Source organism: Nematolebias whitei, chromosome 10, assembly GCF_014905685.2.
Source record: "Nematolebias whitei isolate Nwh7 chromosome 10, NemWhi1, whole genome shotgun sequence".
NCBI classification, from domain to species: Eukaryota; Metazoa; Chordata; class Actinopteri; order Cyprinodontiformes; family Rivulidae; genus Nematolebias; species Nematolebias whitei.
In genome coordinates this window covers 34271136-34293139 of record NC_056507.1, presented here as the reverse complement: position 1 = coordinate 34293139, position 22004 = coordinate 34271136, and the positions used below count along the sequence as shown (strand labels likewise).

The following is a 22004-nucleotide window of genomic DNA, read 5'->3' as shown; positions in this document are numbered from 1 at the left end:
CCCCCCCCCCCCCCCCCCCCCAGGTGGGCTGCAGCATCCTTTCTTATGTTCATCAGCACAGATCATCATGATGTTGAACTGGTCTCTTCAGCCTGTCATTCTCTTACCTCCAGATTGCCCGTTGCAGGTCACCGATCACATCAACTATAGAGCTCTTATTTTATTGGCCTTGCAGCCTGTTTGTTTAGAAGGTTTTTAAATTAGCATAACAGTAGTGTTTTTGTCAAATATGTTAATTTTATGTTTTGCTCAGGTTTGGTGTCTGCACTCTAACTCTTCTTGCCTAAAAGTGGTAACAACATAAGTGTGCAACCCATTAACTGATATTTTTCATTTTTTAGTTGAGCACAAGCAGAAAGATGATGGGGCTGCTCTTTGGGTCTTCTGTTTGTTTGGGGCTGTAGCCTCATTATTTGGCTGGAGCTCCTAAGGGTTTAAACAGATGCAGTGGTCCTCCGTGAGGTCACAGAGTTACTGCAGCTCCCTCGACCTCTACACGACCCCTTATTTGAACCTCCTAGTTGCAATCATCACTTACTGTAGTGCTGAAAGCCCTGAATAAGTTGGCTTATGTTTTTAGACATCTTATTGTGTCTATTTCCTGCTAACAACTTTTGTGTCAAAAATGACCAGCACATAACATCTGGAGGAGGAACGGGACGTCAGTGGATTGTTCCACATTGATCTGGATCAAATTCTGTGTTGTCTTCAACAGCTGACACTTCTTCATGTTTAACATTTTTCGTCTCAAGTTCGTGGCCTCTTCCTTGTTACCAGCCCCCAGGATGTGATCTCTGTTCAGCAGCAGGACATTTGTGGGTCATTGTGCTGCTACAGAATCAATTGTGAGCAACGCTCTAAAAGACATTTATCAACCAGAGATGCAAAAAAAAAAAAAAGTTCTTAATGATTTGGACAATTTAGTGATTGTGAGAAGTCCAACAGGTGAGGTTACCATGGGAGAACAGCTCTGTTAGGGACAGCTTACCAGGTAGTTGCCATGGAAACTAAACGGGAGCATATTGTGTGTGTGTTCACTCAAAAACAAATGCTCATCGGGGAATTAGGAAATAAATTGTGTCCATCTGCCAAGGGAGGCTCAAGGGAGCAAATGCCCCCATAAATCGACACCCCCTCCTCCCCTGCTTGTCATACAGTCGCATATGTGCAATTTGTCTGTTAGCAAAATATCTAATAAACCACTGTATAGGCTTAAATGAAACTCCTAGAAAGCACTCGCTGAACGTGCATCCACAGCTGATAAACTTTAGACTTTTAAGCTAATTCAAGACTAACTTTAGCCAACAAAAAATGTTTTTGACTCAGTTTTACAGATTATACACATTATTCAAGAAGTATATTCAGTTATGAACATTAATTTAAGAGAGGAGAGGGCAAGTTTCAGTGAGATGATTAGTGACTGAACTGTGCTGTTCTCAGTAACCTGAACTGTAAAGTAAAAAGCAAAGAGGCCTGTATCTGCAGCTGATTCTCTACATCACTGTGGTTCAAATGGCCTGACAACAGCATCACAAGATGTTCTGTCATTGCTTTAGTTTTGGGGTGACACCCCAAGATTAATGGTTGCTTCCATTTAGCCCCCTGTTTAAAACTTTCTGACTGTGCCCCTGCTGCTGACATTAATGCTACACACACCATGTCTCACACGTTCATTTGTAATGATTGTTTGTTTTCAGCCAAGAACACTAAAGAGTGTAAGAAAGTTGAAAACCCCTCCAAACAAACTAAACCAAAACAAATAAAACTTTATAGAAATGATCCAGAATAGTTTTTACTTGTTCAGATGACTTGTGTGAGCAAACGTTGCACCCTTGAAGAACAACAAAAAAAAAATCACATAGATTTTCACTTTTGTGTAACTTTATTAAACAAAACCCACGGCTCGAGCGTACAGTGTGTGTAGTTCTCTGCCATCACCGTACACAACACACAACCACGGGTCATGAACTCTATTCACTTTATGCATTTGCTCTTAAAGAGGCATTATTATGACAGAACTCCATGAAATTTAAAAAATATATAGTTTTAGCACATATTTCAGCATAAGCTAAGTGAATTGTTTTTAACCAAATATCAAATGAAATAACTGACTAATAAAATCAATATACCAATTAATTAAACATCATCACATTCTTACATTTCTTCAGGGTTCTACACAAAGTCACAAAACCTCCTAAGAGTCTGATAAAAGAAGAACTCCCGAAACTGTCAAATGACCTTAACACAATCATTGGGTTAATAATAGTAACAATGTTTAAACTGAACTGATATTTGCATGTCAGTACTAAAATAAAGTTGTGGTCCCCATAGTTGATTTCCCACCAGATGTACACGAGCACTGAGCTTCACGGCGTCTGAAGCAGACTGGGAAAGGTCACACCATCAGCATGGTCCTGGCAATGATTGTGGTATTTTTTTAGTGGGGGGACAGGGGTGTTGCTGGTTGCCCTACATGCCACTGTCAGAGATGGTGGTGGAGGTGGATGCAGAGCTGCATGCCCCTCCACTGGTCACAACTTTGCCAAAAGCAGCTCAGTCTAAAGTCCCATTATCTTCTTCCTTTTCGATAAGCAGCTACGGCGTGCATCTGCTGAAGAGGAGAGATCCAACCAGGACAGGAGGAAAAGCATTATTGTAACTGAATATAAATTTCCTGACTGTGTGCTTTTTATTTGTTGCATTCACCAGTTCAGTGGCTGTGCTCTGGAGGTGTTGTCACGCAGGCGATATGTTCCCCGTGGGCTCCTCAGCATCAGCATCCCTTTGTGCTCCTTGAAGGCAGAGAGCTGTCTCTCTTCAGGCAGCAGCGCCAACAAGCTCAGCAAGGTGTCGCCTCTGTGACTCCTGCCCGCCAAAACAAACACGGTGATTGTTGGTGCCTCATTAGGGATGCAGGGCTGAATGTTGGCAGGCGTTCAGAGGTCCTCACTGTCTCCGGTTAGGAACAAATTCACCTTTACAGTGTGCACTAATGCAGCGCGTCATAGCTGGAAAATAACTTCTTTTTGTTCATGATTTCATTCATTTTACTTTGAAACTGGTACATAACTGATACATACTGCAGGTTGTCGTTGTCTTTCTCCATATGTTTCATTCAGCAACAGTGAGTGTTCGCCAAGGCAGCTCTGTGATTTGTGTTGTGTTAATTAACTGGAACCTTTTTCTTTTTCCCACTCATTGATGTTCGGAAATGTGTTTAAATGTGAGAAGCTGTTCAAGAAGAGACACAATGTTGAAAGAACAAAAACAGAAAATTTAAATGAAAAGAGTGTTTTATGAAAATTGTAGCTCCCGTTTGTAATTTTTCATTTGTATGCATATTTAACAAGAGCAGACAAAGCAATCACCGTCACACTGCGGAGACAAACAGAGATGAAGTGAAGTTCTTTGTTCAGGAGTACAATGCAGGGAACCTGGTTTTATTTTGTGTGGGAAGATATCTCATTTAACAAAGATATTAACCATTTTCACCTTGTCTGCTGCTGAATAACTGTCAAAATGTAGTCGACAGTTTAAATATTTTTCATTAGAAAGCCTGTTTCTGGGAACAATAGCTTTATTTTAACAGAAGAATGCCGAAATACATCTCTTCCTATTTAATAATATTACTCCAAAATGATAAAATAAAATGCATCAAAGTCACGAGTGGCAAACTATACAGACAATCATCAAGACAAACATCTGCTGCACAAATTGGTTTATCTAAAAAAATTAAAATGTAAAGAAAAAGTTTAATTTGTTTTTGTCACTCATTTCAGAAAGTTAAACTCAAGTATTACAGATTCATTAAACATATAGTGAAATGTTTCAAATCTTTATTTCTTGTTATTTTGATGATTATGTCTTACAGATAATGAAAACTAAAACTGTGTCTCAGTAAATGAGAATCTTCCACAGCCAGATGTTGGTAGCTTTGTCAGTGTGGGCAGGAGATGAGTTCTGCTGGAAAATGAAACCAGCATCTCCATGAAGCTCGTCAGCAGAAAGAAGCATGAAGTTTCTAAAATGTCCTGCTAGATGCTGCGAGGACTGGACTTCAGAAAACACAGTGGACCAGAACCAGCAGAGGACATGGACCCAAACCAGCACTGACTGTGGAAACTTCACTCTGGACTTCAACAACATGGATCCTGGACCTCTCCTCTTCCTCCAGACTCTGGGACCTGGATTTATAAATTACATGAACATTTACTTTAACCTGAAAAGAGGACGTTGGACCACTGAGAGACAGTCCAGTTCTTTGTCTCCTCAGCAGGTAAGACACTTCTGATGTCAGGAGTGGTTCGACTCGAGGAATGAGACATTTGTAGCTCGTGTCTGGAGATAATCAGCTGATCAGGATGAGACACCAGGATTTTACAATATTGAACCTCTTCACAATATTCTCATTTGCTGAGAGACTAACATTTGTTTTTTTCATTATCTGTAAGAAATAATCATAAAAATTAGAAGAAATAAAGGCTTGGAGAATTTCACCTTGTGTGTAATGAATCTATATAATATGAGTCTCACTTTTCTTTTCTTTTTTTGACAAATTAAACTTTTTCACAGTATTTAATTTTTGGGATGCTCCTGTACATGGACTCACTCGTACAGTTTTTAAGACTGCAGCAGTCCACTTTACTGAAACTGCCTGGATGCAGTGAAACAGCAAATGCAGCTTTATAAGCCTAAATTGGTTCCTCAATTGCAGCAATTTTAGAAAAACAATAAATTTGTTTAAAGAAAAAGTCTGCTGCACAGCTCATTTTGGGCTAATTTAACTCCTGAGAGTCAATCAAGCAGCAAAAGACTTTTCTGTCTTGATTAGACTGCTCTGTTCTTTTTGCAAATGTTCTTTCTTCTTCTTTATAGACAGTTTGTTAGAGAATCAGGCACTTCAGAGCAAGATAACACAACAACAAAAACAATAATTTTGCTTTGATTCAAATGCAATAAAATCTGCTTTTAAATGCAACAAAAATCCCAAAATGGGCCATAAAGATTTTGTTTCACTGGCTACACATAAAGGGAAAGCTTGAGCAGAATCACTTCATGTAATAAAACTGGGGTTATAATTACAAAATAACTCATTTGTTGTGTCCAGATGGCTCTTTTAAATTGTTTACCCTAAATTTTACATTAAAATCAAACCATTCAAAGTGTTTGTTGCAATTTGCTCACAGAGTATCTGATTTATGCCTCTTTTTTATCTTGTGCTCTCAGTACACCTGGAATACTGGATTTTGTACTATTTTCAATCAGTCACAGTTTACCATATTTTCCGGCCTATAAGTCACACCAGAGTACAAGTCGCATCAGTACAAAAATGTCTAATAATTTGAAAAATCCATAAATACGTCGCTCTGCTGTATAAATCACATCTATTATGCGTCACCGCTGATGTGTCACGTTTGTTACGTGTCACCGCTGACAATCCGGAAACGTGTGCCAAAAATCGATTGGCTGCCAAAGGCTGCCGCAGGAGTGTGCACGGGAGGACTTTAACAAGAATTTAGCAAGATTAATACTTAAAAATAATTATTTGTTTGTTTGAAATTATAGTAAAGGTGTGTCTCAGTTGAACTTTTACTTAATAAATGCACTTTAAAGGTCAAATTAGCTGCATTTCACCGGGGCGGCGCAGTGAAGCTGATTTGACGGTTGCTCCAGGCAGAAGAAGGTGGCAGGCAATGGCAAGCCAATTGTGTCATTAATAAATACTTTCACCTATTACATGGCACAACAGCATGCCATACTACTTGAGTGCCATCTAGCTGCTGAAAATGGTAGTGTTCAATATTTTCAATATCAGAATGAATGGAAACGGTCATATCTCAGCCAAAAATTGGTTTTAAATATGGGAAAAATCCATTATTAAGTCACTTCATCAAACAAGTCGCAGGGTATGCAAATTATGCAAAAAAGGTGTGATTTATAGGTTGGAAAATACGGTAGTTTAATAGATTTTCTACTTGTCTCAAAGTCGTCTCACATTGCTCACTCTTTCTGACTCTCAGAAACTAAACCGAGAAAGGTGTGAGACACGTTGCAACAACTGTGTGGCTATTTTCAGAAAGCACAAGAGCGAGGGCCTGTGACTTGCAAAGAAAACGAGGAACCATCACCAACATTTCAACACATTTTAGAAACTTCTTGTGAATGCTGTTCACAATTTAACTGTCACAGCCCAGCAAGATACTGGCCGAACGCCATGACACTTGCAATTGTTCATAACCCATTTTTGAATGAAAGTTTGCTTCAATAACGTTCTTGTGTAACAGTGGTTGTTTTATGGGTTCAGACCTTTGAGATTTGAGTAGAGATGGAGACAATCAAAGAACTATATGTTGTTCAGCAGTTTATTTTCCAAAATCTTTAGCTCTTTATCCATATTATCTTGATATTTTTAGCTGTAATATTTAGAATGGGCAGGAGTAAAAAAAAAACATTGTGCTAATCTAATCCCAGATTTATCATAGTCCATAAGCTTCCACATTTTAAGCAAAAAAAAAGCATTTCACAGTTTATCTCCAAACAGGATTACACAATGTCATACCATAATCCTGCAGTACCGCTCCCATCTTTTCCTGAGCCAATTCAAGAACTCCAAGCTCATCCATCTGGCATCTCCAATGCCACGCTTCTCCTCTATCTGAGGCACTGTATGAAATGAAACAGACAGCTGGTCGTGTGTTTATCTCAGTACCATCCCTATAACTGCCTTTCAGATCGGAACCAGTTTTATAAAGTCATACACGTCAGGGATAACTCAATGATGGCACAACGACTATTCAATTAGCAGCTCTGTTTTATTCCCCCCAGTTTGCTCTGCTGTGAACACACTGCAGAGTTTTTAATGAATGTGAACACTGAGGACTCCCAGGTGACCTGCTGGTGCTGTGGAGTGATAATGAATAGGGCGAGCGCTTGGAGGAGCCTGTCCAAGCTGCAGCTTTAGCCATTACTCATTCACTGCGGCGGGAGACGACTGCTTGATGTTGACTCAGTCCAGAACGAGGATGTTGACTCTTTGAACTTGGAGATGAGAGGCGAGCCCACCCCTGTGTGGGACTCAGGGAACACCACCGTTTGGGAGGAGTACCTTGACGTTGTCCTTGTAGCGGCAAACTGCTTGGTCCTGTTGATCACTTCTGTCGTGGGGGTTGCGGCCAACACTTTTGTCATCCTGGCAGTGTGTCACCAAAAGTCACTGCAAACTTCTGTCAACGCTCTGGTGGTGAATCTTGCTGTTGTGGACTTCCTGCGTTGTGTAATTGACTGTCCTGTTCTGCTGAACATCATCACAACGGTCCATGAAAGAGGACGAGTGCACAGTTTGGTGTGTGACACACAAATGGCCTCTTTCTCTTTCAGCTGCTGCGTCCAGTTGTCGACGTTGGCGTGCATAAGTGTAGAGAGGTACCAGGCTATTGCCAAACCCTTTGAAACCAAACAACGTAAGAAACGAGTCAGGACATTGATTCCTCTCACGTGGACCTTAGCCATTCTGCTGGCAGCTTTTTGTCAGATTTTTCTGAGAGACTCACCTGTGTACGTAAGATGCCAAGGATGGCCAAGAGGAACATCCCTTTCCTATGACACCAATGGACTTTACGTGCTGCTCCCGCTGTGGGCAGCTTGTTTCAGTCTCATCACTGGATTCTACATGCGCATTTTTGCTTTGGTAAGATCTCACAACCGCAAAATATTTGACAAAGGTATTTCTGCTCCCAACAAGGACTTGGCGGAAGATAAGCAAAACAGAGGAAGCACTGTGGTGGAAAATTGCCACGGTAAATCTGAGCCGGAGGAGATTTTAAGTGTTGCTCTAACACAGCCGGAGTCAAATCAATTCAAGAAAAAATCCCCACTGACCTCAGGAGAAGCTCCACAGGGTGAATCTATCAGTTCTGAGGGGAAAACAGAATTTAAAACTACAGCAGAGACGAGTCACTTAGAGCGACCCCACCCTCTTGCAGGGCAAGTTGAGTTGAAACCATTAAAACTGGAGAGCTGCAGCCCCATTTCCATGAAAACGGAAACAGATCCATCAGATCAAGACCCCGCTGCAAACATTCAGAGCTCAAACACGGCGACGCAAAATGCGTCAACCAATTTTATCACTGAGAATCTGTGTGGAGAAAGTCTGAAAACTGACATGGCATCCAAAGAGACCAGCCTGCATGTTGCAACACCTGAACAAAGACAGGATCCTGAAGCTGCTTCTTTCCCAATGACTGATCTGAAACAGGTAAATAACAGCAATGGAGAAGCAGCACCGGCAGCTCCTCCAGTAGATCAAACGCTGTCTCCACCCCCAGATCCAAATAATGACGCTATAAAGTTGGAAGGCGCTGTTTGCGTTATGCCTTCAAAAGCAAACAAAGAAAGAGTGAGGAAAAGAAAAGAAAGTACAATGGCCAAGCGTGCTGGATACATAATCATAACCTTCTTGTTGTTCTGGCTTCCTCTGCTCACGAGCATCCTGGGTAACTTTGTGGTCCACAAAAACAGGACTCCACAGGTAAGTAAGTATTTATTATGTCAGCATGAAAACCTGAGCATGACTTGATCATTGTCACATACTGAGAATATTTTATCTTCACAGAAGCTGATCTTTCAAGACCTGGACATCCTGTCAGTGTCTGTGACCTGCGTCACTTCACTGAGTGACCCCATCATATACGCTGCAGTCAACCCTCAGTTTCGCTCCGAGTTCTACAAGCTGAAGAGTTGGGTTAAATCAAGATTCACAAAGACTTAAGAACATCTTCATCACATTCATACACCTCGTAATTGATGTGATGAACGTCATGTGACAAAATACCTCATTAAACACCAATACTGACACATCTGCTTGTCAAAGAGTGGATTTTTTATTTCGTTATGGGGGTGGGGGGGGGTCTTTTGTTTGCTGCGCTGCCTTAGATTTCATGTAGTCTGGCTCCTCAGCAGTCGCTAAACACTGCTGAGTGGAGGTGACGCTTGCTGCGAGGAGCGGCTTGGACCAACACAATCAGCTCAGCGGGGGGGATGCAGCGGCGCTCACTGTCAAACAATTACTCTGGGCGCCAGCTTGTGTGTCTACAGAGACCCTGCTGCCAGGACCCACTGCTGGGCCGGTCAGGCCCCCACATGTTTTCCTACTTACACCTCTTCATTATCCTTACTCCCTAAAAGAAATCCTCTCGGAGTCAGGAAAAACATGATTAAATCCTTATAATTATATTATAGTTTAAAAAAAAGACACAGGCAGTTTATGGATGCTTCAGAAGAGCTTCTGCGTTTATTCTTTCCACTGCACCAAATGCACATTCTGTTTATTACTACCTGTTTCCTTACCCTTAAAGGGATAGTTCACACATTCTGAAGTGGGTTTCTGTGGAAAAGTTATGAACAGTTATTATATTACTTATTGTAATTTGTTCTTTGGACAAACTCAAGACATAAACACAGGAAATACAGTGGCTCGGTGTATCAGTTAATGCCACTACAACATAGAATGTGTCAAACTGAAGTGCACTAAAACACTTTAAAATATTATATTTTTTGTTGTTGTTTATCACCAAAACAACTAATCTCATAGGCAGTGGATAGCCAGACAATATCGCTTTTGGCTTTGCCTTCATAATGATGTTTTTTTTTTTGGGGACGGATATCTTTGGCTATTTCCTCATTCACTTTTAAACTTTTGGCATGAAATTGTGCTATATCTAGATGAGAGAAGATGAACTGTCAGTGAAAGCAGAAGAGCTTACAGTAATCTGGCTGTCCAAGCAGGACACGCGTGTGCATCATTTTTATTTTTATCTTTTCAGGAGCGGCATCACTCGAAAGTTGAACAGTGTCGAGATATATTGCCGGACGCTGCAGAGCAATCGGCGACCAGCTGTTGACAGTGTGGGGGTCAAACCTGAAAATTATGGAGGCGTAGCTAACAGCTAGTCTGAATGGGGCCAAGATATGTGAAGGACTGCTGTTTTGAAATTTCTTGTCTTACAAATTTTTAAAAAGTTCATGCATACGTTATCTAATGAACTTTTTACTCAGTTATTCTGCCAGAAATATATTGATATTCTTGAAGGCTGTAGTGGAAGTTCTACAGTAGATACCGCTGCTGTTAGGTGTGCTTACAAATAACCACAATTCTTTGTAAATGGCTGTAATGCAACAGTGACGTTGATGTAAAGGTGTTTAAACGGCATTTGCACGAACTGTTGACTGGACTTTTAGGAGAGCAGCAATCAACTTTGGTCTCCGCCACAGCTATTAGCTCATCAAAATCAAACTATTTCTCTAAAATGAGGCTGTTTGATTATCTTCAACAGATAAGATATTTATTGTTCATAACATCTCCACAGAACCCCACTTAAAAAAATACGAACTATTGCTTGAAATAAGCAGTCCATGACAAGATTTCATTAAAAATAGAGTTTCAAGGTTCAACTCAGAGCACATTTCATGTTTCCTTTCTCTGATCATATTTTTTACTGACAAACCTCCAACAATGAGCAGACATACTTTAATTAAAAACAAAATTCTGCAATGACAGCATGCAAATCATTAATTCAACCAGTTAACAGACAGAAAGAGTTTCGCCGACAACTAAATCTAGAAGTAAGAGGAGCCAACTTCGAATGCATTTGATAAAGTCCTAACTGAGATATTTACAGTATGAAAAATATACAAAATGGTGCTTTAACACAATGAAGTCTTGCTTCTGAACCATCGATTGTAAGGAAGCCACTGGAGTTCTTGCGTAACGTTTTCCGGATCAGTGCTACCGAATGCGTCCACATCAAGTTTATTATTAGTTGCCGAGAACATCCACTTATTCACTTGTGCCCTAACTAAAGTATACCCTGTATAGTTATCAATAACAATTGTTAACTAACGACAGCGGCTTTCACACAGATCCAAAATGTCAAATATGTATGCTAACACAGATTTGGTCGTTTGACTTTCACTTGCACATTTCACAAACATGTCAGGGTGAGTAGTGTGCGTTTTGTTCACCGAGCAGTGACATCGACCAGTTCATGAGTCAGTAAATGAATATTCACAACGGTGTGGCCCATCCCCTGGATGTAAGTTTTTTGACTTTACAACAGTGAGAGGAGGAGGGAAGATAAAGCGTTTAATTTAGGAGTTTCAAAAAAATCTTTTTAAGCGGTTGGTGAGGTGAGTGTGTAGTCAGGCTGATTTATTATTCACAAAGATGGCCTTCAGACGATGGAAACATGTGCTTTGTTATCAGAGGCCATCGGGAATGCTCTCTAAACACCTGCCTTTTCAACCTTTCAGTCAGAGACAACAAATACAACTGCATAACATATTCAAAAATAAAGTTTTTTTTTTCATATTTTAGGCAACAGCGATGACCATGAATTCCCAACGTCTCCTCGTTTGGCTGTGCTTAACAGAGCAGGATCTGCTGGTTCACGTCTACGTCCAGGGCAGCTGTCCACATCGCTTTTAATACCATGCAGAGTTTGACATCAGATGAAATTTTCTACTTCAGAAAAAAAAAAAATCCAACCTCTGTTAATCTTATAATCCGTCTTGATTATGGCAGGTTGATGCTCGGTGGTCCCTCTCCTCAGCATCTGGTGCTTCTTGAGACAAGTTAGCTGATCAGATCAGATATAGATGTGACATCTACAAGGCAGATACTCGGACAATGTTGCTCTGAGAGTACGCTGTGGTGGTGGTGGAGGCGTCCTCGTCCGCTGAGGTCACCACCGGGGCAGACAGGCTGACCATGGACGGGCTGATGTAGGGTTCGTCACATTTCAAGGGCATAGTCTCATCGAGTTTGGCATTCAGGCTGGAACGGCTGTGAAGGGAGAGCAGGATGAGAGAGGAGGGAGAGGGATGACCTTGTAAACACATCACACACAAAGCTCATGTTTCTGCAGAGTTCTGTCAGAACACGGAGATGCTAACTTTTATTCTTCTAAGAAATAATCCTGGAAGACCTTTTCTTTCTTTATCAGTCTATAAAAGATAATAAACATACAAAATACAAGATGTTTTAATAGAGCTCTGATTACACCGATGTGCTTCATCCTGTGAAGTCTCTGTGTTACGTCTAACTAGGTTTCACACATGCATGAAACGTGTGAAACTATTGAATCAGTGTTGTTTTAGCTACTGTGTTTTCTACCAGCCTTACGTAAACTAATTAATTGCATTAAAAGTGTTTTTTATTTGTTTTATTTTTATCTTTATTTAACCAGGCAAATCCCATTGAGATCACACATCTATTATGCAAATGAGGCCTGAGACTGAAGGCAGCGTACGAGTACATTGATTAAACAGAACGAATGATTTAAACACAAAAAAAGACATTTGTGTCCCTCAGGTGTGTTAAGAGTAAGACACCACATCAACTGCGAAAACTAAGAATTTTATTTAAAAAAATTATACTCTTAGGATTTTATTTAATGTAGTATTAATAAGAGGGACGAGATGGTGTAGAGGTAGGGCAGACGTCTTGGGACCAACTCCCTGTCATGTCCACATGTTGTGCAAGACACCCAATCCCTAACTGCTCCCTGGGTGCCTACATAGCTGTCCACTGCTCCACCTGGGTGTATCTCAGGTGTGATGAGTTAATGCAGAGAACTAATTTTGTCATTGAAAGGAAACAAGACTCCCCTTATTGATGGATAATAAATTGTTTATAGATGTTTTATTAATTCCTCTATAAACACTTTATAAATCATTAATAACTGCTTATTATGCATTAATTAAGGGTGACTGAGACAAAACTGACCAGTTTGTTGCCAAAATAGTGAGTCAAATCTGTTCACCTATATATTTCATCTAGAGTTGTTATATTTAACATTTCAGACTAAGTTACTACCTTGTAAACACAATAAGCGTTTGTAAACCTATTTTTTTAGGATATAATATTAGTTGTAGATACATATAATGTAGTGATAACGTACAATATTATATGCTAAAGAAATTAATTTACAAATGCTTATTGTGTTCACAAGGTAGTAACTTAGTCTGAAATGTTTAATATAACAACTCTAGATTAAATATATAGGTGAACAGATCTGGCTCACTATTTGGCAACAAACTGGTCAGTTTTGTCTCTGTCACCCTTAATTAATGCATAATAAGCAGTTATTAATGATTTATAAAGTGTTTATAGAGGAATCAATAATGTATATTTAAACTATTTATTAGCATCTATAAGGGGAGCTTTACTGTACCAAAACATACAACGATAACAACAGGACTTTTAATAATAATATTAATTATGATGATAATGGTTTTGTCTGTGTCAGTTAATAAAGTATCCCATAACAGCTGGACAGATTTTAATGAAAAACTCATAAAGTCAAAGTGGAGCTAAAACTGATTAACATCTGAACTTGGCACAATCCAAGATGGCAGCTGCAGCTACGCAAACTTAGCAAACATAGAAATGGCTCCAAGTCAATCAATGTCACAGATCCTGAGCTTAAATGAGGTGCAGTAGATGAACGTAACCCACAACATACAGTGTCTTGTGACAACAAAGAAATGGTGTTGGACGTCTGTTTAAAATGTAGACATACACTTTTGGAGTCAACGCTTTCTGTTAATAAGCAAAATATCCCAAAAATCACTGCGTCGATTTGATTAAATCCTTTAAAAGTAGTCAGTGAGTGCACATCTACATTTGATTAACGTCAGGTCATCCACATCAGCCAACTCACATTATACAAAACAGACTAGAATATAGTCATTTATTTAACTATACTTTGCTAAATTGTGTAGTGGTAACGGCTCACACAATGTTAACATGGAGCTTTGAGCAAAGTGGCTAAAACTTATTTCTCATCATGAGAATATTTTAAACGTGATTAATATTCTTTCAAGGAAAGTTGGGCTTTTAATTTGTTTATTTATAGTCTTCATTTGTCGAAGACATCATTTTTGCACCATTACATCAGATGTAGGGTTTCTAAGCAGAGGCTAATTAGCAGTCTTTGTACTTGTTGGGGCTTTTAGGAAAGCTTCTGATACAAACAGGCTCATCTAAGACTAACTTTAATTCCATCATGTTTCAAGGAAATTAACAATGTGCATGTTTTCCTCCATGTTGCATCAGCTTCTTTAACACTCTGTAACTGGCTGGGAACTACAAGAACCAAAGATTTGGACTGCTCAGTGTTTTGTTTCAGTTTTTATGTGTCCCAGGTCTGGACTACATGCAGGTCTTTGTTCCTGGCACAAAGCCATAAAGTTTAGAAACAAAAGATGAAAAATAAAAAAAAAGGACTTTTATTTATGGATGGTCATGTTGCTCCAAACTTTGAATGTTGTGCATAAATGTTTTATTCCTTTGTATTGTAAAATGTGGAAGTTGCGTTTGTAAGTGCAGCAAAGAAAAGTGTTTACAAAGAGCACGTCTCCAAAGAGTTCCTGAGCTGCTGCAGTGATTTCCACTACAAACAGCAGAACGGCCCCAGGGCCTGCAGATCAACGCTGCTCCTTGTGCTCAGACGTGACTAGAAATTCTCCAAATCCGTAACTGATTTCATGACATATGGCAAAATCACCAAACGTTTTCAGCGTCTATTCTGAGATTTTACCTTAAACCAACCAAAAGACAGGAACAAGTATCTGTTTAAACATATTTTAAATCAAGCATTATAATGATTTGTAAATCACTGCTTCCTGTTATTATCACCCTCGGACGAAGACGAAGGCAGAGAGATAATGTTTTTACTCATGTCTCTGTGTGTTTGTTTGTCTTTAACTTAAAATACCTCATCCAAACAAATATTAATAAAACTCTTAGAAGGAAGTCACTGCACAAATCTTATTTTATATCACTTTATAATGTAGCTGTTTTTAACATAATTTTCTACCATTTATTTATTTTTTGCCAATTTATATGCCTTCTTTTAAGGTTGTCCACTGTTGTCGTCACTCTTAGTTTAAATCAGGTCTCTCTTGTAAATGAGTCCTTGAGGCTCAATGAGACTAACCTGTAGAAATAAAGGTTGAATGAAAAACCTACAAGTGATTACCATTTGAAATGAACCTCTTTCAAGATGGCCGCCACAACAAAGAAATATTTAAAAGCACAAATATGTCTATAAAACAGGAATCTTAAGGAAAAAAAGTGGATAGTAAGTAGCTGAGCGTTATCCACAACATATACTAGGAGCTCTAACTGATCACAGATCTGCTTTAAAAATTGTTTTTGGAATCAACTGTTTGTTGGAAAAATATCTCATGAAGGTTTAATTCAAACAAGATGGCCGCCACAGCCAACTGAAGACACGCAAGTGCTATAACCAGTTCCTCATATATTGAGCTATAATTTAAAGTATCATCGTTCCACACTTGCACAATTAAAACCTTGGCAATAACTGATGAAGACAAACCTGTCTGTTAGCAAAATATTTTGTGATCCACTGGACGGATTGCAATGATACTCAAAACGTAATTATCGGATACAGTACCTTTACAACTGATGTTTTTCATTCATTCACCTGTTTCAACCTTTAGGTTAGTCTCATTGTGTCATGAGGACTCATTTACAAGAGACACCTGTAACTTTTACTTTTTACTGTAACTTTTTACTTTTACATTTACTTCAAGATGTTGGTTGACCAGCTCAACCTTAAACTAAACACAAGTGGAAACAACTCTAAAAACTTAAATAAACTAGAATTTGATGTGGTAGTATGGTGATTTGTTTTAACTCGGGAGTATCAAGTTCAAACAACAAGTAGTAATTAATTAGACAACTGGTATAAATTAACTGCGTGAGTTCTTACAGCATAAAATTCTAAGTTTCCTGGACAAGAGTAATCCGTTTTTTGGAAGGAATAAAGTTCTGTGGTGAGTCATTTCAACTCATCGTATCAAGTTGAAACAATAAATTAACATCAGTTGGGCAACTTTTATAACTTACTTTTATAAGTTGAAAAAAGCTTCTTCTTAAGTTGAGTTCACTTATGTTTATAAGGCAGCTTAAAACTACTACTTAACATTTTAAGTTAAACCACCCTAATAATTTTTACAGTGTAGCTGATAGTTAATCACAACTCATACTTCAAAAGTTACAGGACACATGAAGTACCCTTAACAAAAAGTAGTACATTTGAAGTTTATTTTTGCAAGTATACTTTAAGTTAAGTATAAGTATATCAAGTATACTACACACCATACTTGTAGTGTAGAAAGTATACTGATTTAATACTTGTTTGGACTAAATTGGGAAATTTTTATACTATTTTTAAGTACATCAAATAGAGTTTATAAAAAGTACACTTCAAGTACACTTCCTCATTTTTAGTGTAAAATAAGTATACTTGTAGTATAAACTACTTTTTGCTAAGGGTAAAATAGATATGACTGTGTTTTCTTCATAAAAAGATGATGTCAGACTAAAACCAATGGTGTAGTCTACATGATACATGGGTATACACAGTATACCCACTACAAAAAGTAGACTAGACCACTTTCTAAAACTGGCCTGAAAAATGGCGGGCAACAAGCATTCCTTCCCAGACTGCTGTGCCCGTCACCATTCTCTCAGGGCTCTGTACCTGTTGGACACCGGCCTTTCTCTGATCTGGATGGTGCTGAGCTCCTGGTTGTTGGTGCTCGGCGGGCTGAAGCTGCTCTTCTTCTTGTGCCGTCGGGAGCAGCACGAGCCGAGGCCGTGCGGAGACGAAGACATCGAGGAGGAGCGAGAGCCCGACTTGTTCACCACGGAGACCTCCATGCAGTTGGTCTGAAACGTCTGCTCGTCCACGAACTCGTGGTTCTGCGGAGGAACGTGACAACTTGGATTCAGCCGTGCTCGTTGGGCTTAATCAACTCCGTTAAACTGTGATGCTTCACAGAGACGGATTGAACAGACCGAACAGAAAATGGTTTGATAAATGAAAACTGAATTATCAAGGGGATTAGAACTATATTGGCCCAGATGTCCATATTAAGAGCCATCTGTGAAAACGCAAGCGTTATCTCTGATAAATGAACATGACTGGAAGGTCAGCTTTGAAATATGTTGCCCGTCCCTCCAGCAGGTGGCAGAGAGACGCCATGAAGGCTCTTATGGGTATCCTGACTCGCATCTCTGTTCTCCCACCTCCCCTCCTGCAGCCCTGCTCATGTCTCTGTTATCTATAATGTACACCACGAGCACCTCGTGTAAACATTTGCACAGCCATCTGATGGTATGCAAGCTTTTTATATCTTCCTTTGAAGTATTTTTTTTTCTTTTTCCAAACAAACTGCAAGTCTTTAATCAGTAAAAATCATTCACGAGGAGCCAGATTGATGCTCTCATGTCTTTGCACAGCGCTTAAAGCTGCAAGTGTAAAATTATGTCACGAGCATTAAAGCGGATCTTACACCTCTAAATTATAGATAGTGGAGCACGAAGCATGCTCGTTTGTTTTGAAGGAAAAACTGGCAGGCAGATTTGTGTTATCTTGCCATGGTGCTAAAAAAAGGAACTCAACATTCCCCAGCCCCAATTTGCAGCTATTTTTAACTGGTGCTGCATATAAAATAGATCGTACAGTTTGAGAGTGGAAGACAAAAAAAATCACTTTGTTTCTATTTTTAACGTACTGTAACAGGTTGGCACCACTGAAGATGAAGCGCAGACTGTTAGAGTGATGCAATGGTATAAAAAGAGGAATGTGTTGTCTGCAGAGAGCTATTTTAAACTGCGAAACGTCTGTTAGATCACCCAGTTCTGAAAAAGAGGTGCAGAGTAAAATGTAAATAAAAACCTAATGCAAAGATTTGTAGAGCTCTAAACATGTATTCCCCACAATGGAACACAGCAAACATGCTTAAACTAAGAAACTGTAATAATAAAATAAAGGTCATTTTTTTATTTTTGAGGCAACAACACATCTAAAAAACGAGACACAAAAGGGCTGTGTAACGGTGTGAATAGGGAACAGCTGGAGGAGCATTTTGCAACTAATTAGGTTAATTGGCAACAGGTCAGCACGAGGACTGGGTGTAAAAAGAGCATTTTAAAGAGGCTGAATCTGTTAGAAGTAACGAGGGGCAGACGTTCACCTGTCAGCAAACAATCTGTCTAAAAGCAGTGGAACAATTTCAAAGGAAAATTGTGAACACTGTGATTATCCCATGATCGAAAATTCACAATATTATCAAAACATTTTAAGAATCTGGAAAAAATCCTGAGAACGAAGTGCCAGAAATGGATTTTGAACGTGTGTAATCTGAACCCTCAGGTGGCGCTGCGTTAAAAAAACATCTGTTCCTGTTCTGGGCATCACTGCATGCGCTCAGAAACACTTCTACAAAGCATTTTCTGTAAACAGTTCATTGTGCGATACACAAATTCAAGCTCTATCATGCAAAGAAGTAGCCATGTGTGAACATCATCCAGACTCTGCACCACATTCTCTGGGTCAAACCTCATTTAAAAGAAATGAAGCACAGGGGGAAGAGATGTTTTGTGGTCAGAAGAATCAAAATTTGAAATTATTATGGAAACCACCACATCCTCCAGATTAAAATGGAGAGGGATCATCCGTCCTATTCTCAGTACACAGTTCAAAAACCTGACTCTCTGATGATATTGGGGTGCATTAGTGCCTGCTCAGCTCACAAATCTGGAAGGCAGCATTAATACAAAAAAGTATAAACGGGTTTTAGGACAACATATCCTCCTGTCCAGCAAAAGATCCATGAAAGATGTCTGACATCATTCTCCTCCAAATCCTCTGACAGCTGCTCTCCTCAGACCATCACAGACTGTTGTTAAAAGGAGATTCTTCACAGCCCCGTCTCAACTGTTCTGAGACGTGTTGCTGCCACAAAATTACTCCCCCCACACTCACACAGTTGATATAACTATGTTCTATTGTGAATAAAAAATAGGTTTCTGCTGGAGGTTTCTGTTAAAAGAGAGTTTTTCCTTTCCACTGTCTCCTTTGTGCTTGCTCAGTTTGGGAGACTGATGAACTGAAAACTCAGCACAATCTGCTGCTTCCTTAGATTGATAACTTTTACTGGTTGTCTTTGTATGCATGTGAATGTTTCTGTACAGATAACTTCTGTTGTGACTTGGTGCTATATAAATAAACTGTATTGAAATGAACTGTAAATAGCTGTCAAATAAAAAATAAAAAGTATTTTACCGTGGTTTTCTCCAAGCAGTGCAACAAATGATGGTGTTGGCTCTCAAAAGGAGGGGTCGCAGTCTTCAACACCAGGGCTTGTCCTGCTTCCTTAGAGGCCTTGAACGACACAAAGTTAAAACAGACAAAGACAAGAAAAGAAGAAAGAAGCTGCAGTGTAGATGAGCAGGCTCAGACTCTGAACAGAAACGGTCTCAGGCAACTTTAGCAGCTCGGTGATGTGGTGGAGAGTAGGCAAAGCACTGAGTCAAAATGCTGATCTGTAGCATGGCAGCCAATCTACTGAAACTAATGAGGCGGAGACATTTTAGAGATGCATGAAAACTTGGGCTGACTACAACAGGTTTGACTGACAGAAGTGGTTTAAAAGGACGACAAGATTCAAATTCAAGGTAAAGCATTAACTCAGGTCTTTTGAAGACGAGTTCTGTGGAAAGGCTATGAACAGTTAATATCTTACCTGTTCCGAGTTGCTCTTTAAACGATCTCGGATTTGACACATAGAGTTCAGTTTTGACTTATGAGCCAACGCCTAGTCTAAGCCAGGGCCAACACCTTAAAGAAAATAAGTCAGACACCCAAACTTTCATAAACGTTCATGCTATCACAATTTTATAAACCCCTAACAGTGCCATCACTTTTGCATTACATGGTTATTTAAGCAGAAATATTACAATATTCCTGTCTGAAGTGTCCCGGGCTGCACCGACAGTGACACAGCTGGCTGCTGCTGCAGCTTTTTGCACTCTCAATACTAAAGGATTCTATGTCCCGAAAAATCAAAGATCTTGAGTTCCTTGAAGGAATTCAAAACAACCTTCTATCATTTTTGTCAGAGTGTTGAACTAAGATTGAGAAATGACAAAGTTGAGTTGTTTTAGTCAAATTTTGAAATTAATATTGAGCAAAAACCCACAGGTGATCACATCGTTTGTTATTGAATGGAGCATGAGTTGGAGATGACTCTCAGCTACTACCATGGCACATTTTGGCTCAATAGCCGTAAAGTTGACTGAGTTATAGTTTTCAGATGGCAGCTATATACACTTGCTACACTCTGACTAGCCATCAGCTCAATAATCTGGTCAGAATCGAACTCATTCTCCAAACTGTGTTCAAAAAGCTATGTGCAGCAGGTAAGATATTATTGGTTCATAACCTTTCCACAAAACCACACATTTGAGAGCAACAGCAGTGGCACACCTGGACACAGATCAAACAGATTCCACCAAATAAAAGACACATTTCAAACTAAAAACACACCTCACACACACAAACACACACACACATGATGAATTTCTGCATGGCACTCTGATGGGAAGCATGTTGCATTAGTCTGCACTAAAATCTATATACTCTTGAAATCACACACACACACACACACACACACACGCACACACTGATAAAGAGTGACAAATCAAACACAGAGTTTAGAGGAGATGCAGGCGGAGCACACAGCTTCTATGGGCTACCTAATCTCCACTAAGCCTTTGGTTCCCCCCTTCCCCTCCAAACCCTGTAGGACAGACATGCAGAGCTCGGTCATGAGTCAGTGGGACTGAAATGACTGTGTGTGCCCCCCCAGTCCTCCTGCTGCATGGACAGAAAGAGAGTGTGTGTATGTTGACCAAGCATGTCAATGCTGCAGCTGAAAGGTGTGATGTGAGAGAGAGAGAGAGAGAGAGAGAGAGAGAGAGAGAGAGAGAGAGAGCGAGGACGACCACACGGAAGCACTAGATGACAGCGGCCCCTGCGATACTGTATGAGAAGGCCCCACTTTACATGTGTGTGGTTGCATGGCCCCCCCACCCCAACCCCTCCGTTCAGAGCAAAGCAGGCATGCAGGCGAGGTACAGGTCAGTCAGCCCCCATGCTGCTGTGTGGCGCCGTTACCTCCTCCAGTGAGTTGATCAGGAGCCCGTTTTGTTTGTAGCGCATATAGGCATTAGTGCCCCGAATCTTTGCAGCACGGATTCTAGCGAGGCGAGTTTTCTGTTTGAACAAACAGACCTCTGTTTTAGCCCCTGACGCTTCGTCTGTCACTCTAATTGGCTCTGTCTTCCTCTCTGGCAGCCTCAGTATTTAACAGAAAAGAAGTTATGCTTCAATGTACTATTAGGAAAATTCTGCCGTAGTAAACACTTTAATGGGAAAAAGGTAAACATTTTTCTACATTAAAGTTGCTGACACAATAATCTGAAGAGCACTGGCTCAGTTTTTGTCACTCCTTCTCCCTCTGAAATATTCTAAAGCAAGTTTAGCCCCATCCGACGCACACACATACACACAAGCTCAACAAAAGATTAATATTCTGGAGGATAGTGTTTGTCCTGTCACTCTGTTTGTGTGGATAAGACAGGGGCAGGGAGAGACAAAAGGGCAGAGAGAAGTAAAATAAAGAGGGGGAATAAAGGAAGAGGGGGGGTCAGTACCCTCTGAGCTCGTCGTTTCTCCGCCCGCTGGCTTTGGTGGTAGATCCGGCTGAAGTTTGACACGATGACAGGGACAGGCAAGGCGATGACCAGCACCCCACTCAGAGAGCATATGGACCCAAACACCTTCCCCACAATCGTCTTTGGCACCATGTCACCGTACCTGAAACACAGAGAGCAGGGGCCATGACCACACTGAGCAGAAAAACAAAAAAAGCCATGAAATAGCTGACATTTGTGGAAGAAACGTATATTTAATTTTAAACTAAGGTCATCTCATGTTGAGAAATGATGGAGTTATAACAGTTTTAATCAAAGTTTTTAAAATACCATGAAGCATGAGCTCACTCAGTTTAGCAAGAGCTCGTGCAATCCATTAGCTCGATTATGTGTTGACAGCAGTGGCAATTTTAGC

The 22004-nt window shown here is 40.0% G+C and overlaps 3 protein-coding genes across 3 annotated transcripts in view; 2 read left to right on the top strand and 1 right to left on the bottom strand.

The window, feature by feature from the left end:
* The window catches only part of LOC119416491 (5'-nucleotidase domain-containing protein 3-like), a gene marked incomplete at its 5' end in the record, with an annotated part of 34744 nt that extends 31882 nt beyond the window's left edge, over positions 1 to 2862 (top strand). The window contains one exon of the mRNA XM_037683725.1: positions 2710 to 2862. Coding sequence (XP_037539653.1) covers positions 2710 to 2862 — 153 coding nt within the window. The remainder of the gene's footprint in view (positions 1 to 2709) is intronic.
* Positions 2863 to 7045: 4183 nt separating this feature from the next.
* On the top strand, positions 7046 to 8767 carry parietopsin. The gene is made up of 3 exons (XM_037683724.1): positions 7046 to 7796; positions 8325 to 8527; positions 8612 to 8767. The coding sequence occupies exons 1-3, from the start codon at positions 7046 to 7048 to the stop codon at positions 8765 to 8767; spliced, it is 1110 nt and encodes a 369-aa protein (XP_037539652.1).
* A 2655-nt stretch (positions 8768 to 11422) lies between these two features.
* LOC119415831 (potassium voltage-gated channel subfamily D member 2-like) lies at positions 11423 to 21091 on the bottom strand. Its single transcript, XM_037683003.1, has 4 exons — positions 21051 to 21091; positions 19158 to 19256; positions 16569 to 16789; positions 11423 to 11839 (listed from the first exon to the last, which is right to left on the bottom strand). The coding sequence occupies exons 3-4, from the start codon at positions 16745 to 16747 to the stop codon at positions 11662 to 11664; spliced, it is 357 nt and encodes a 118-aa protein (XP_037538931.1). The 5' UTR covers positions 16748 to 16789; positions 19158 to 19256; positions 21051 to 21091; the 3' UTR covers positions 11423 to 11661.
* Between the last annotated feature and the right edge of the window lie 913 nt (positions 21092 to 22004).

Coding starts and splice junctions, on each gene's coding strand:
- LOC119415831 (XM_037683003.1), bottom strand. CDS start 16,747: ATGGAGGTCTCCGTGGTGAACAAGTCGGGCTCTCGCTCCTCCTCGATG. Junction 11,840..16,568: donor GAAAGGCCGGTGTCCAACAG/GTACAGAGCCCT, acceptor CTCCCTTCACAG/CCGTTCCAGCCTGAATGCCA.
- parietopsin (XM_037683724.1), top strand. CDS start 7,046: ATGAGAGGCGAGCCCACCCCTGTGTGGGACTCAGGGAACACCACCGTT. Junction 7,797..8,324: donor TGTGGTGGAAAATTGCCACG/GTAAATCTGAGC, acceptor CTCCACCCCCAG/ATCCAAATAATGACGCTATA. Junction 8,528..8,611: donor ACAAAAACAGGACTCCACAG/GTAAGTAAGTAT, acceptor TTATCTTCACAG/AAGCTGATCTTTCAAGACCT.